Raw genomic sequence first — 16628 nt, 5'->3', positions numbered from 1 at the left:
TCAAGTGATCCACTTGCCTCAGCCTCCCAAAGTGCTGGGATTACAGGCATGAGCCACCGTGCCTGCCTGGAGTAAATCAATTTTTTTACAGAAAATATTCCCTTGGGAATATTGAAAATGTGGGCTAAGAGTGTGAGTTACTTCAAAGGTATGAGAGTCATTCATTCATCCATGCATCTATCCTTTTAATTATCCATTCATTCTTCCACTCACCTATTTGCTTATCACATTGGTAGTAAAAGAAATACAAAAACAAATCAGGCCTGGATTTCATCTTAAAGAAGACACAGCATGTCTATAAATAAATGTCAGACAAGATAGAAAATATGTCCTGATGTATTTGTTATTCAAAAAATTTGGTGGAAAAGCAACTACTTCAGGCTGGAAAAAGTCAGAGATGGTTTTATAAAAAACATAGCTTGCATATTGGAATTAGAAAACTAGATAGGATTTGGATGTGCACAGAAATTTGGAAGATGTTTTATTCTTGTTTCTTAAATACCTAATTCTCATATCCTCTGCTCTAGGAAAATTCCTCTCTTTTCTACTTACCATCATAACTAGACTGAACCTAGATTTATGTAAAAAATGGAATAATTTTAAGGACAAAAACAAAGAACCTGTAACTATACATTATGAATTCAAATAAAATCTATTTTATATATTAAGAATCCAATAAAATTTAAATTCAGTAAATGTCAACTACTTAACTGAAACATTCTTCCAAATTCTTTGGCTTTGAAGTGTAGCTAGTGGTTCAAAGAACAGATTCTAGAACTTTCAATCCATGTGGGTGTGAATTGTAGCTCCAGTTCTCACTAGCTTTGCAACCTGGGGTAAGGAGCTTAATCTCCTATATTTCTATTTTTTCACCTATAAATGGGAGATAACAGTACAATTTTTATAAATTTATTGTGAGGAAAAGATGAGTTAGCATATTTAAATGCTAGTTATTATTATATTAACTCAGAAACTATATTTAGTCTTTTATACATAGTTTATGCATATGATTTTAGAAATATTTAGTAAGGATCCTTGCCTTAAAAACCACCACCGTTCCTTATTCATTTCTTGTCACCTTAATATCTACCATCACAGATTCATTTTGTTGCCTTAAATATTGTATGTTTTTCAAAATTCAATTTATAATTTGAGCATGGGGGATAGAATAATGTTTTCCCCCTTCTCTAGTTCCCATTATTTTTCCTCACCCTTGCCTCTAAGACTTCCTTGAACCAAATAGCTAAAGTGATCCTGTTAAAGTGGTATTGATTGACTACCATTGTGAGACATACCACCTCATAACATAGAGAATTTAAAAAACAATCATTTATTATTTCTCATGAATTTGTGGGTTAGCTGGTAATATGGCAGGAACCTAATCTAGCTGACCATTTTCTCAACACATAGTACCAATCTGGTCAGGATCTCTCAGAGACACTGACCAAAGCTGGCCATCATTCCCTCCTCAGAGGTCTGCTTTGTTTTGCTTCATAGTACACCTCCTCTGACTTGCTAAATTGAAATATTCTAATCTCTTTTGCCCATTCCTAAGGGACGTAGCCACTTCCTACCTCACTGATAGTTTAGTGTTCCCTTTTTTAACCCATTGAGTGACCTACTTAATACTTTTATACTTGGTTATAAACATTTATTTATATTCCGTTTTCTTAAGTAAGTAGGTGGTTTCTATCTCCAGGCTGGATTCTGAATGATATGATTCCGTCTCTTGCTAGGAAGAGCTACAAAATATTGTGGTTGTGCTTTTATTCTACCACAAATGATGAGACAAATCATGACATTTCTTTCCTTAAACTCTTCAAGGCCTTTTTATCTCATTCAGATTAAAAGCTCAAGTCCTGTCAAAGGCCACAATAGCCTCCTTGCTGTCCTTTGAACATGCTATACTCCTGCCTTAGAGATTTCATGCTTGATTTTCCATCTGCCTAGAAGATTCTTTTCCTGGATGGCTATAGGGCCCACTTTCTATTTATTTGTTTATTTATCATACTTCTTTCTTATCTTCTCAAGTCATTGCTCAAGTGTTACTTTCTCACTAAGCCTTCTCTTGAACACCTTATTTAAAATTGAAGCATCCCTCCCAACCAAAATCTAGTACCCCCATTTCTCTTTCTTCTTTTATTTTTTTCTATAGTACGTATAATCATTTAACATATTTTATAATTTATTTACTGCATCCTCCACTTCTCCCAACCTTAGGATTTAAGGAGAAATATTTTTAACTATTTTGTTCTATGCTGTTGCACCCAGACTTCATGTTTATCATAGACATTCTCAATAAATTCATAAAGAAATTGTTCTTTAGGCTTGTTGAATTAAGATTATTTTCCAACATAGTCACGTGTCACATCATGACTTTTCAGTTAACAATAGACTGCATATAGAATGGTGATCTTATAAGATTATAATACTGCATGTTTACAGTACCTTTTCTGTGTTTAGATATGTTTCAATACACAAATATTTACCGTTGTGTTACAATTGCCTACAATACTCAGTAGTAACGTGCCATAGAGGTTTGCAGTCTAAGAACAAAAGGCTATACCATATAGTCTAGGTGTGTAGTAGGCTAGACCATCCATTTAGGTTTGTGTAAGTGCACTGTGTTGTGTTTGCACTACAACAAAATTTCCCAACAATGCATTTCACAGAATGTGTCCCTATCATTAAGTGATGTATGATATACATTAAATTATAAACACTGCAATCCAAATGAGTTTATAAGAGCTTCTTCTTAAAGTGAAAGGGGTGAAATGGAGAAAACATTAAAACATTAAGACTTTAAAGTGACAAACAAAACAAGCTACATAAGGAAGCCCCAGAAGAGCTTGATGATAAGAGTGAAAAATACACAAAACCAATCAGCTATAATCCTATTTATAAAACTAGGATGGAGGATATATGGGAAGTGCCTTGGAGTAAACAATATTATATTTAGAGTAAACTATACCATTTGGTAGGGTTTTTTTTTTTCCAACTCTGCTGCTTGCTATAAATAACATTTTAACAACTTAGCTTTTCTTGCCCTTGAGTTCTACATTTCTGAATTGAGGAAAATAGTTTCATCTAGCTTTTCTCAGAGGACTGATATAATAATCAAACGAGATCATGTATGTATAGTGTATGCACAGATATAAGAATGCATATAAGAATGTATATGCTGCTGTTGATGTGACCTCTACTAGATGGGACTAGGATAGCTACAAAGGCAGAATATGCCAAAGAAGTCCCTAGTAAACCCTCTGCCAAAAAAAGTTGAGGCATAGCCATCTTCAGCTTCAGGGTTACTGACTCTTCATCTGGGATGCAATTAGAATAATTACTTTTTAAATCTGTTATGTATTTTGTGTGTGCCATGCCCTTTCCATTGAATTGGAAGTCAACGGTAGTCAATTATCCTTTTTAATTAATTTTATTTTATTTTGCATATTTGGAACTAGGGATTCAAGAATGTCGTATACAAATATATGCAAGACCACAGGCAAATTGGTATTGAGAGTCAAACGCCAGTGGTTTTTTTTTTTTCTTTTTTTCAGCAGGGACATATCATTGGAAAAAAGTGTCCTACACATAAGCCTCCTGGGGCTTAGCTGTTTAGAAGGGCCGTCATTGTTTAACAGGAGCTTATGGCTACAAATGCAGGAATAAAGCTTTATACAATATTTAACATAGGAGAAGCTCATAAAGTTAGCAATTTTGGTGCAATTGACCTTATTTTTCTTTGTGAATATTTCTGTAGCTTTTAAAAATTAGCTGGAGGAGAGTATGAATTGATGGGAAATGGGAATAGGAGGGGAAGTGGCCCCTGTCTCTCACACCTGACATGCCATATGTCAATCCATCAATTCACACATTTCTGTACAATTAAATGATAAACGCTTTTTGTTTATTTTTAAAACTAAGTGAAGTCTAAGAAAAGATATATAAAATCAGTGGACTATTCTCTTCAATGCTAAGAAAGTGATTTTATACCACAGTTAAGATTTATAGTAATTGTATGACTCTCAATCTCACAAAATTGTAAAGAATCTATAACTTAAATTTTCTTGTATAAGCTATACTATTATTTGGAGTATATTTGAATAAATAATGTATTCTTACAAAGCTTAAATTAGTGCAAGCTTTTAATGCAGAATGCCCAAAAGGCTGGATTATAATCACACAGTAGCTGCAAAAGGAAATGCCTGAATTCTGAAAAGTCCTTAAGATGGCATATCTTTATTATTATTTTTGCCATGCTAAATCATGTTTATTGGTCTGACTACTAGCAAGAGAAAGCTCATATACCTATTCTAAGAAGGACTGTATCAATATGGTTTTGAAAATTTTTAAATTACAAAAAACTGACTTCACAGAGCACTTCATAATTTCCCTCATCAAATCCTAAAGACTATATTAAAACATCTGTTTTTAGAATATCTTGCTGACAGTAGAATGCTATACCCCCAGGGGAGTCTCCTAGTTTTGCATAAAATTTGCATAGTCATAAATAAGTTAACATTGGTGAGGGACAAGTATACCAACTGCACACAATGCAGATATTATCCATGTATTATTTTTGTATTTGACTTAGAACAGAGAAATCCTAGATTTTTTGAAAAATTATTTTCTCTCTAAAAATACCTTTGAAATTAGACTATTAATCCTTTATAAAGATTTTTCTCTCTCAACTTTTCCTACCCTGCCCTAAAAATCCAAAGTTACCTCAGGTTGCCTCAGTATTCAGCTGTGTGCAAATAATATTTAAAGTGTGTAATATATGTTAGGCTCTAAAACCAAATTTTATTGTAATTTTATAGTAATATATGTGTATCTTGGATTGTAAGACATATGGGGTAAGGCTGATCCTTATCTTCTCTTATCCTGGCACACAACAACTTCATACTCATGCAATTGCAGCAGTTTACACAATCTAGTCAAGTACCAAGACAGGACACCATGCTTTTTTTCATTTAGTTAACTGTGTGCTTTCGGCTCTCTGAGCTTGAAAGGAAACTTTCTTCTCCAATTATTTTAATCTCACAGTAGCCTAGGGAATAATGGAGAACAAAAGGAAAATTACTCCATATATATAACAACTGTCAAATCTGCTTGCTATAGTCGGCATTATTACATTGTTAATGTAATCATCATCATATTTTTAATTTAACAATTACTATATTATTACAGAAGACTATTATTCTAATATAATGAGAGGAACTAGCTCCCTGTGGTCAGGAGGCATTGCTGTGAGGTATGTGAGGCCAGGATAAAGGTGCAGAACCAAGTACTTATTTCTTATATCTGTCTATGAGAAACTGCTATTACTAATACCATCAGATCTGCACTACATTTAAACCTTCCTTTATTGATAGCCTGGCATCAGGAGGCATGGACAGTGAACTTAGACTCCTCTCACCTCATTTTCTTGCCTTTTAATTCCTCTATTTTAAAGGTACCCTATTCCACAAAAATCTCTCTTCATGTAAGATGTAACTATTCTGGATCAAGGATACAGTGGGGAGTTTTGGAGGAGAAACACCTGCCAAGAACTGTGAAAGATCTGAAATTTTACTGCACTTTCAGTCTAACAAGTTAGACTACTGTGGTTTCATGGATATTGGCCAAAGACTTAAGACTCTTGGTTCAAAGACCAGGGACCATTTAATACTCACATAATAGCAGGAGTCAGAGAGTCTGTATTTGTGGTAAACCTGTTTCCACAGGGCCATGCACAAAGGGGTAGATGATAGCTGCTCATGTAGTGGGTTGCATTACACAGACGAGCCCTGGGCTTAGAGAACTCAAATTTTTTTTTTATACTGGAGCATAAGCTTTGCTCTGGGGGAAGATGTTCACTATAGAAACTTATTTTTAAAAAGCTAGTACAAAAAAAGGAAAGTCAGCCCCCCTGCTCATAAGATGTGTAGAAACATAAGGGAACCAAGAAAAATGGTCTCCCAGCAATATTTACCTTCATTCTTCTAGGTGCCTTACTAAAATTTAATTTCTAGGGAATCACAGCTATCATTTGAGCACTTTAGTGTTTGACCTTGGAAATAGCAGTAGGAACAGGGTAGAAAATAAGAGAAGGTAGCAATAATTACTGGAAAATTTATTAGCCATTTTTTCCAAGGGTAAATGTAAATATCTTTGTAAAATGCAAATATCTTTGGCGAAATAAGCCATTATAACAGCTATATTATTAGTTTATGAAAGACCGATTATGGACATTTAATACTAGTGTTCTGTATTTGTTATACATTTTACATTTTATACATTTATCCTATCTATACAACAACCCTGCATAACAGGCAAGTATGTACCTATTATGCCATTTTATAGTTGAGCCACATTCTGTGTCTCTGAGGCACAGAAAGGTTAAGTAACTTATTCAAGGCCAAATAGACTATATTTGAGTCATTCAACTATATAGTAACATAGTTACTACTATAGGAACATCTTTTGTCTCAGAATTATAAATACACATATTGGCCAACCCCTCATACATAAACATATAAATATAAAAATATACATAATAGGTAGAATTGAGTGTTGGATAAACTTTTGTGGGGTTTAGGAAGCAGACTGTATTATAATAGCACTGCTTCAGAGCAGAATCAAATTTTCAAAAGACAGACCCTCAAGTTGTTACCCTGGAGTATATTTTCTGATTAACAAGAATATAAATCAAGTTGCTTAAACTTTGCAACAACTTTAAAGATATTACCAATGTAAAAATTTGTTAGTTTTGTAAACTACTTCAAGCTCCTCCAATTAAAGATGCTTCCTTAGTGATGTAGCATCAATTAATCTGCCAAATTGAAATAGTCTATAAATGAGGAGACTAATTCTATTTATCATTTAAATATAGAAAACAATTATAAAAATAAGTGTATTCAAATCATTTGGTGAATTTCTGTAAAAAAAAAAAAGATGATAAGACTCTTCAGGGGAGGAAGAGAGAATTTGTTTATCAGTTATGTTAGAAACAAAAGCCTATCACAAAGTGTCATAGCGTTGTTTCTTTTTTAAATCTATAACATAGCAGCACATTGCCAAAAAGGGTTAAAGACAACATGGTCCATGACTTCTTTCAGCTCTCAAGAGTGTGGCAAAATGTATTATTTGGCATAATCATGACACAGATCTGCATGTGTATGTCTTCAATAATTCATGTTGCAGCTTGTCTCACTGTGGGGACAGATGTCAGTGAAACCAGTGACAGCCGATCATGCTGATCCCATACATAATCACGTGTGGCTGATCCCACAGTGACACGGAGCCTTGACTATATGCCCACTAAGTTCTGTCGAAGCTAAGAAAATACCGTCCAGCAAGTTTGAGTTTAGTTATTCATTTTGTAACTACATGAAGTGTACATATTTATGTGTATGTATGTATAAAAACATCCAACTTCCTTACTATTTCCTTAGGATTTAGAAATCTTTATAATTTGAACTGGTTATAGGTGGAAATATTCCTTACCTTTGAATGTCATATTTATTAGGTCATTAAAAATATACATGGAAAATACTGCTGACAAAATCAGTTATTTATCACTATTGTCAAAACGTATGCGCCTCCTCCAGGTGATTTATAGTATTACCAATTTTGATTAATCTTTCATCTTTAATTCATATATAGTAATATGTACAAATGTTACATATTCCAAAGATTAAACAAGCTATTTTGATCTTGACATATCTTTGTTTCTCATAATGACCAGTATTTTTTTTAACATTAGGCATTAATCAAAAAATGATCTTATCCCAGATACTTTGAAAGGAGTACAAATGTGTATCTGTCAGTAAGTGTCTATGAACATTAGTAAGAATATAGACTATAGAACACGGAATGTAAAAAATACCTCCTGCCCTAATCCTTATGCATAAAGAAATACAGAGCTAACCATTCCAAATCTTTTTAAAAGCCAAAGTATTGTACAGTATTTTTAAACACCACGATGAGCTCCATTTATTCATTTATTGAATGAATTAGAAATATCAAGCTCTATTTATAACCTGCAGTACATCTGATTATAGCAAACACCATGTGTATGTTTGTGTGTTTGTATAAGTGTGTGTATGTGTATAAACACATGTACATATACATATATGTATGCAATGTGTATTTATTTGTGTATGCATATATGTTGTATTTTTAAATATTCAGCAGAACAAAGCATTGACATTTATATTTTCTTTAGTAATATGTTATTTTGCAATTTTTTATTTTTTCTTAGACATGAGGCATTTTGATTAGCTTTTGAGTCATTTCATTTTTCTTGATGATTTTTGTTTTGCAGAGGATGTGCAAAACATTTATTCCTAATGATTCTTTTAATCTGTTTTCTCCTCTCTAAGATCAGTACATTTAGGCAAAAGGCATTGATTTTCATTATTCCAGGATTAGACTGCTTTTGAAATACTCTCTATGTCAGGGAATCTCACTGATGCTACCAGGCAAACTGTTGCCCAACACTGGGTACCATTTTTCTTTGGAGGTGCAGTTACATAAACATTTCTAATCACAGCTTTGTAAAGAGACACGGTATAATAATTCATGACTTTTAGGTAATATGTCATATGAATCTTAACATATGGCATTGCACTCTACAATGGCAATCTTGGCTTCAAAAGGGACCTGGAAAACATCCAGTGAGATGAGAATAAGCCAAACTTGAAAGAAAACCATATCGATGTTAATCCAGGTTTGCACCTTTCATTCAGACTCGGAACTCTCTAGCAGATGGCTCAGTGTTGAAGCACTAATGTTAGCGAAATGTCAAAACTATTTTGCTAGACTCCCCAATTGTTCATACAGACTATTTTTCAAGTATTTGATATCAAAATAATATTAATAAATCGGAGCACTTGTGTCTCTGATCACAAGAGCAGGGTTTTAGTTTCAATTTCCAAAGACAACCTGGCTTTGCTCTTTTGGAATATAGCCAATTAGCTTTTACAAAGGACAATAAAATTTTAGAAAAATTTCCCCCCATTCTTTGGTCAACAAAGACTCACTCAAAAAAGACAAAGGAATGCAGGACCTTTTGGCAGACAGCGTTGTTAGTAACAATTTAATCATCCAAACAAATGTTATGAGATAGAGAATCTAAATCAAAGTTTCTTATTCTGAGATTCATGAGCACAGAGAAAAAAATTACATGGGCTTCAGAGAGTCCAAAATCCATTTGAGTCTGGAGGCAAACGTTTGTGGGTGCGCATGTGCATGCTGTTCTGTATACATACAGATATACACTGAATATACAAGGTGAATGAGTGAATGAATGAACGAATAAGACCCTCATATGAGGATGTAGCAGTGGTTTCAGCATGTCACGGAAAGTCAGAATTACATGTGCAAAACAAGAGTGAATATATCTGCATCTAGACAAAAGCATTTTTAAGCATTAATTGGTCCTCTAATATCTATTAACATCTAACCTGTCTCTAAGTATTTTTTCTTCTACTATTCAAATATATCTCCTAGAAGAAAGATGGCGGTGACGGGATGGTTGGAGAGTCTGCGGACGGCCGAGAAGACTGCGCTGCTGCAAGACGGGAGAAGGAAGGTGCACTATTTGTTCCCAGACGGCAAGGAAATGGCTGAAGAATATGACGAGAGGACAAGTGAACTACTTGTGAGAAAGTGGCGTGTGAAAAGTGCCCTGGGAGCCATGGGCCAGTGGCAGCTTGAAGTAGGAGAGCCAGCGTCCCTAGGACCAGGGAACCTGGGGCCTGAACTCATCAAGGAAAGCAATGCCAATCCTATCTTCATGCGCAAGGACACCAAGATGAGTTTCCAGTGGCGGATTCGAAACCTCCCCTACCCTAAGGGTGTCTATAGTGTCTGCGTGGACCAGAAGGAGTGCTGCATCATTGTCAGAACAAGCAACAAGAAGTACTACAAGAAGTTCTCCATTCCTGACCTAGATAGACACCAGCTACCTCTGGATGACACCTCACTGAGCTTTGCCCACGCCAACTGCACCCTGATCATCTCTTACCAGAAGCCAAAGGAGGTTGTGGTGGCTGAGTCTGAGCTGCAGAAGGAACTAAAGAAGGTAAAGACAGCCCATGGCAACGATGGGGACTGCAAGACCCAGTAGTTAGCCCCTGAGCCTTACACCTCTAGCATGGCGGGTGCTGTGAGACTTCAAGGCCTGGCCCTTCTTGGCCACGGCAGCCTCCTCTTCTAGGAGCTATCAAGGGTCTGTAAGAACTGGGCCGTGGGGCATTCCCAGCCAGTGAGTCATGGTCTTATTTTGTGAGTAAAGTCATTGTGAGCTACTTACTACACAGAAAAAAAAAAAAAAAAAAAAAAAAAAAAATGTGTATATATATATATATATATATATATATATATATATATCTCCTAAAGTAGAAATTAAGAGCCCTGTTTTGCAGACAGTTAAACACTAATGTCTCAGAGGACTTATCTGGGGTCCCCAAATGGCCACTCCAGAGTTAGTCTTCCTGACTTAAAATTTCACATTTATTCCTTTAATGATTGTTTCTACCTCTGTATAGCCAGACTATAATCCCAACATCAAAAGACAGTTTGCCAAGTCTATGATAGCACAGAAAAGCATCCTCGTAGGAAACCACTTTCAAGGAATATTTTTTTGTTCCAGATTTTTTTATGTAACTCCAAAGGATATCAATGTTATTATCCTCAAGAGGTGTGTTTCTCTTTGCAAACTCCATATAGCAGCCATTATAGTATATCTGTCTATCAATGCTAACTGATAAAACAGCAGTGGGAATTTCCAACACATCTGTTCAGGTTTTGCCCATTAGCCCAACACAAAGCATGCAGGTGTACCACCCTGGGAGTCAGTTCATATCTGGACGGCTATTTATCCTGTTCTTCTATGACTATGTTTCCAGGAGTAAGGTCACTAATAGAAAGAGTCATGTGTAGCACCTAAGAGGCTAGGTCAAAGAAAAACTGAATAATGATTAGCAAAAATTAATCTGAGAAATTTAAGAGTTGAAAAGAGGTGTCATGTTCAAATTAGGTCTAGCCATTCAAGACTAATTCTGTACAATGAACCTGCACAAAGGTGTCATTTGTATGTCACTGCTGGGCTGACAGCACTGTTTCAATTACATTATTCTTACATAAGTGACTGTTTAGATATTTTCCTCATTTCCAAATTCGAATTTGCTTTTCTTACTGTATCTTTTAGGATTAACCATGGTTTTATTTTCATATTTGTTCATTATCAATTGCATCCCTGAAGACTGTCCATATTTCTTTAATGTTGTGACAGGAATTCTTTGCTGAAGCTAAAAAAAAAAAAACAAACAAGAATGAAACAAGCTAAGAGAATAACACTGTGTCCCATTTTTTCATTTAAAATATGTTGCAAAACAGCTTTCAGTTAAAAATTTTTTGACAGTGTATATTCAATTTTTCAACTAACAGATGCACGTACATAAAATTATATGATTGAAATTCAGTGTCAGGGGCTTTAGTCATTTAATTTGGGAAAACCCAAGGCATTGGTCCATAATATTGCTCTTGAAATATCCCTGTTTAATAATGATATGGTAGAATGTCTATGAAATGGTAATATGGATGTATTTATTAAATTTTAAAATGGTAGTTGATACGAAAATTTTAAAAAGAAAATTACCGTGATCTATTTTTTTTAATGAAAAGTGGTTTTATTTGTTTTATTGTAAGGAATAAAGTCACAAAAAGATTGAGTGAGCAATATATGAATACTATAAGAAGAAACCAAGTTGTCTTAGGATTTCTAGTTCAGAGTTCTTCATTCTAAAACCTCAATGATTGATAATGTGCTTATTAATTGAGAAATATTCAGACTATTAACAACTATTTAATGTTAAGAAAAGGAAGACACTGAGAAGTATTTATGAGGCTTTCTTCATGTTCTTATAAAGGTTTAGAGAAATACAGAGACTCAGTTGCCTTAATAAAAGCAATAGATAAGTGCTTTTAGCAAAGACAATCTGACAGGGAAGAACATTTGAAATTATGAAGTCTTGTTTGAAAGTGGTCTACAGCAGTCTTACTCAAAGTGCCAGTCTGGGAATGTAAATCAACTACATCAAAAGCACACTGTTTGGTTCAGCTACATTTTTTCTTTTCATTATAAGACACTCTCAATAAAGGATGCAATGTGTTGTTTTACATTCTGGGGCAAGCTCCCTTGTGCATGATGAACTAGTAACAAACTGTTTAGATACTGTCGCCAGTTGGCTAACCACTTTGTGTAGCATTTGTCTAAAGAAAGACAATTTAATGCACATCACTGTATTTCTTCGTAATCAAGACTTAAATATTACTTGTGAATAACAGTGTGACTTTAAGATAGAGAACGGATTTTTTTTCTAATCAGTTGTGTTTTTTCATCACAAATAACTGTAGGAGAGTTTTAGAAAAGTATACCACTCTTAAGGGAAAACTGCAAATACAAAAATAAAATTTAGTGAGTGAGCACAAAAGACCAAAAGTTCACATGTTAATTGTATTATCTTCAGTGATCTTCCCACAATTAACAGGCAGAGGGTAGTTGTGAAAGTTTACTTTCTTTTTATTGTGAATTAAACCATCCTATACCTAGGGTGACAAGTCAAGCTGCATTGGCCATTTTCCACTCAGGATTGAGGGGATTGAACTTGACACGCACCTGTCCGTATTAGCTTAGGCTTCTTGTTTATGTAACGGCAATACAGAGAATGGCAACTAAAGTATATTTGTCTACAGATAGGACCAAATAGATATCTAAAATATTTTCAAGATAGAGATACACTATGATAACTCTAGAAGGGAAATGCAGTCTTCCTGCAGGGAAACGTAGGGGATCCACTATTTTTACAATTTAGAAAGGTAATCCAGTGTACACCTAGGAATCCAAAGCTTTCTCACACTCTCTTGTGTTTTTAATAGCCAGAAATACAAGATACATCATTTATATAATAACTAAGATTATTACAAAAGAAAGCAATTTGGCAATAACAGTTCCCTTCAGCATAGAGCTGTAACTGGGCACCCAGAGTCAGATGCTTTAAGTCTTAGTTTCATCAACTGAATTCCAACACAGACTGGATGATCTTAGGTAAGTTACTGTCTTCTACCCAGTTAACCAATCTATAAAATGGAGTTGATCACAGGATTTATCTCCAGAGTAAGGATTATATAAAATGACTGCATAGAATTTAGCAAAACAGTGGTAAGCTCTCAAGATATGTCGCTATTGATATTTAATACGGTGATTCCACCTAACCCAGGAGGCTTGGTTTATAAAGGTGTCAGGGTTAACTAAGATTCCAGTTTCCTAAGTAGAGGTAGGCATTATTATTTTTAAGGATGCATTGATCTTAAAGAAATGTGTTTTTCCTAAAAATTCAACATGACCACCAACAAACATTATACACACATTATTTTTAAAGAAAAAATGAAAATATATTTTACCTTTAGCTTTTCGGCCTTTTGTTTGAGACACAGCTCTATCAGAAACAATGGCTTTGTTTAAAATATTTTATTCTAGGAAAGGTGGTTTTGAATATTCAATAGGGCTCCAGGCTAGTGATTTTGTGGTTAGGTATCTTGTCTTTCACGAAGCCCTTGACAAAGGTCACAAACAATTTGCTCATTCCTCTTATTAAAATAAAGATGGAAAGCATTGATGATAACTGTGCCCAGCAGCTAACTTCATCATCTGTAGTGGTTTCAACATATGCTTGTGAGATAATGAAAAATATAGCATTAAATACAGTGGCAGATTGAATCTTGTTTCAGGGTAAATATAGTAAGTCATTTTTTTCCCTCTTCATTTCCTCAGAACCTGTTTAGCATTAGACTGTTAATATCATTACTGATACATGACAAAAAGGTTCCATAATATACTGTATTTGAGACACCCTCCCCCCATAAAAAGGAGCAACAGAAAACTATGAACATTAATCCAGCATTCAAAATAATGAAGTGCTTCAAGCCAACCCTCTTCAAAAACCTTCCACTTACATAGTTTTGTAAGACAAACAGTTTTATAAATCTGACATGCTTTTCTGGTCCCATTTAATATTATGAAAACCTCATTTTTCAGAGTTAGAGTCAACATGAAAAGTTTTTTAATCTCCTATAGAATCTCTATGATATAATCTTTTCTGAAAAAGATGTCAATACTGGGGAAAAAACGAAGAATTATTTGTATCTTAATATTCAAGAATTAGGAAAATACACAAAATGATTTTGAGCAATCAACATTTTGTCATAGTAAGTGGTTGCCTGGGTAAATGGTAGCTATTTAAAGAATATATGTGTATATATATATATATATATATATATATACATATATATATATATATGTATAAGTGTGTGTGTATACAGATTTTTATTAGATCTATACAGATTATGTTAATTGGAAAAGGAATATTCTTACAGTACCTTTCCTATTGAAGAGTATTGTCTGTTTCTCTAGTTATTAAAAGCATTTTGATGTCCCTCAGTAATACTTTTTAGTTTTCTTCATAAAGGTCATGCATATTTTTATTAAATTTGTTAAGTATTTATCATTATTCTTGCCATGGTGAGCAGGATCCCTTCATCCTATTGTTGTCAGGCACACGCAAAGTTTTCTGTAAATGTCTTCGGTTTTAGGAGCCAGGTGATCTTGGTCACATGTATAATAATTTTAAATTACCAATAATAAAAACATTTAACTATTAATTCCAAAACAAATCAGGTAAGTTAAGAATAATTGAATATGTGTTTGTATTAAGAACCCCATCTCAGGAAAATTTTCTACGTACATAGATAAAAAATTTTTAATCTCATAAAAATTAAAATTATTTCAAAATTAAATATTTATTTTATTAAGAAAGAAACTGAATTAGTTGTTGGTATTTTGTTGACATTGCACTTGGGTTGGTGACTCTAGTGAAATGTGGGTCTTACTGCTTCTGTGTCATGGTTAGTTTCTGTTTCCACCCCCATGTCCCTCACTACTAGCTGCTCAACATATTGCCTCTGTTAAGTTGATTTTATTATATTAGAGGTCAGTCCAAGACCTCCCCTGCGCTGTCGCTGTCGCCATTATATTCACCTTTCAGAAATGATGTAGGGAGAAACAGCTTCCCTCTACTGGCTCTTGTTTACAGAAGCAATAAATGGCTCAGCTGCAGCTATTACTTCAGGATGTAATTAAAACAGGGAATTGCAGATGCTGTGGTTTCTTTCTTTCTTTTTGATGCCTGATGATACAAGCAACTGCATGAAGCACCTATCTTTATTTTTCATTCTTTGACAAGGACTACAGAGAACCTGTACATGCAACAAGCATGGGTTGTAGCATTTTTTTTAGTGTTATTGAAGATCACATGTTTTTAGAAGAAAAAACAATCAACCAAGTGACTTCACATAACGTAGCCTAAGATTTAATGCCACCTTTTCCTTGAAACTTGAAATCTATCGCATGGATATATCTATCCCAAATCTATTTTGGATTATGCCTATCTGGTGTTTCTTACAGGAATATTTTCCATGTATATTTCAGATTTCCATTTATCTTTTAATTGTATATTTTATACAACTGATGCATAATATAGTGAAGTTCTAAAGCATAATAACAAAGTAAACACTTGCCAACCTACCACCCAATTTAAGAAAAATAACATTACAAATTTCATTGACAGATATTACTTTAAAAAATGTTTTAGTTTTTTTGTTTAAAATACTAATTGCTCTTGCAATTTCTTCTTTGACCCATAGTTATTTGGTAGTGTGTTATATAATTTCCTAATATTTCAGCCAGGTGCAGTGGCTCATGCATGTAATTCCAAAATTTTGGGAGGAAGGAGTGGGCGGATCACTTGAAGCCAAGAGTTTGAAACCAGCCTGTGCAACACGGCGAAGTCCTGTCTCTACTAAAAATACAAAAATTAGATGGGCGTGGTAGTGCCTGCCTGGAATCGCAGCTACTCAGGAAGCTGAGGCATGAGAGTTGCTTGAACCCAGGAGGCAGAGATAACAGTGAGCCAAGATTGTGTCACTGCACTCCAGCCTAGTAGACAGAGCAAGACTTTGTCTCAAAAAAAAAAAAAAAAAAAAATTTTTTTTTTTTAAAAGGAAACCACCTAAAATGCAATTTAAAAAAAAAAAAAAAAAGAAAATCTAATTTTTGGGTATTTTCCAGCATTTTCTCTCATTGATTTCCATTTTAATTCCATTACTGTCAGAGAATATATATTGTACAATTTGAATCTCCTTAAATATACTGACTTATGTTATAGCCCCAAAGATGGTATATTTTGGTAAGTATACTATGTGAGCTGTGAATTCTGCTGTTTTGGTTATAAACTGTTCTATAAATTTTAATTAGGTAATGTTAGTTGTCAGTGTTGTTCAAGTGTTCTATATCCTGACTGATTTTCTGCCTACATTTGTTTTGTTCCATTTATTATTGAAAGCAAGATATTGGCCTGGCACCATGGCTCAGGCACTCCCAGCACTGTGGGAGGCCGAAGAGGGCAGATCACAAGGTCAAGGTCAAGAGATCGAGACCATCCTGGCCAACATGGTGAAACCCCATCTCTACTAAAAATACAAAAATTATCTGGGCATGGTGGCGCACCTGCAGTCCCAGCTTC

The 16628-nt window shown here is 34.4% G+C and overlaps 1 protein-coding gene across 1 annotated transcript; it reads left to right on the top strand.

Moving 5' to 3' along the window:
- Positions 1-9502: 9502 nt before the first annotated feature.
- LOC101036605 (protein DPCD) lies at positions 9503-10313 on the top strand. The gene has a single exon (XM_010334911.3). The coding sequence runs from the start codon at positions 9503-9505 to the stop codon at positions 10112-10114; it is 612 nt and encodes a 203-aa protein (XP_010333213.2). The 3' UTR covers positions 10115-10313.
- The last annotated feature ends 6315 nt before the right edge of the window (positions 10314-16628 follow it).

The sequence above is a fragment of the Saimiri boliviensis genome, chromosome 3 (assembly GCF_048565385.1).
Source record: "Saimiri boliviensis isolate mSaiBol1 chromosome 3, mSaiBol1.pri, whole genome shotgun sequence".
Lineage (NCBI taxonomy): Eukaryota > Metazoa > Chordata > Mammalia > Primates > Cebidae > Saimiri > Saimiri boliviensis.
The sequence above is the reverse complement of the archived record's forward strand: the minus strand, read 5'-3'. Positions and strand labels throughout refer to the sequence as shown.

What these genes read in the sequence shown, in the direction of transcription:
- LOC101036605 (XM_010334911.3), top strand. Translation starts at nt 9,503, where the DNA reads ATGGCGGTGACGGGATGGTTGGAGAGTCTGCGGACGGCCGAGAAGACT.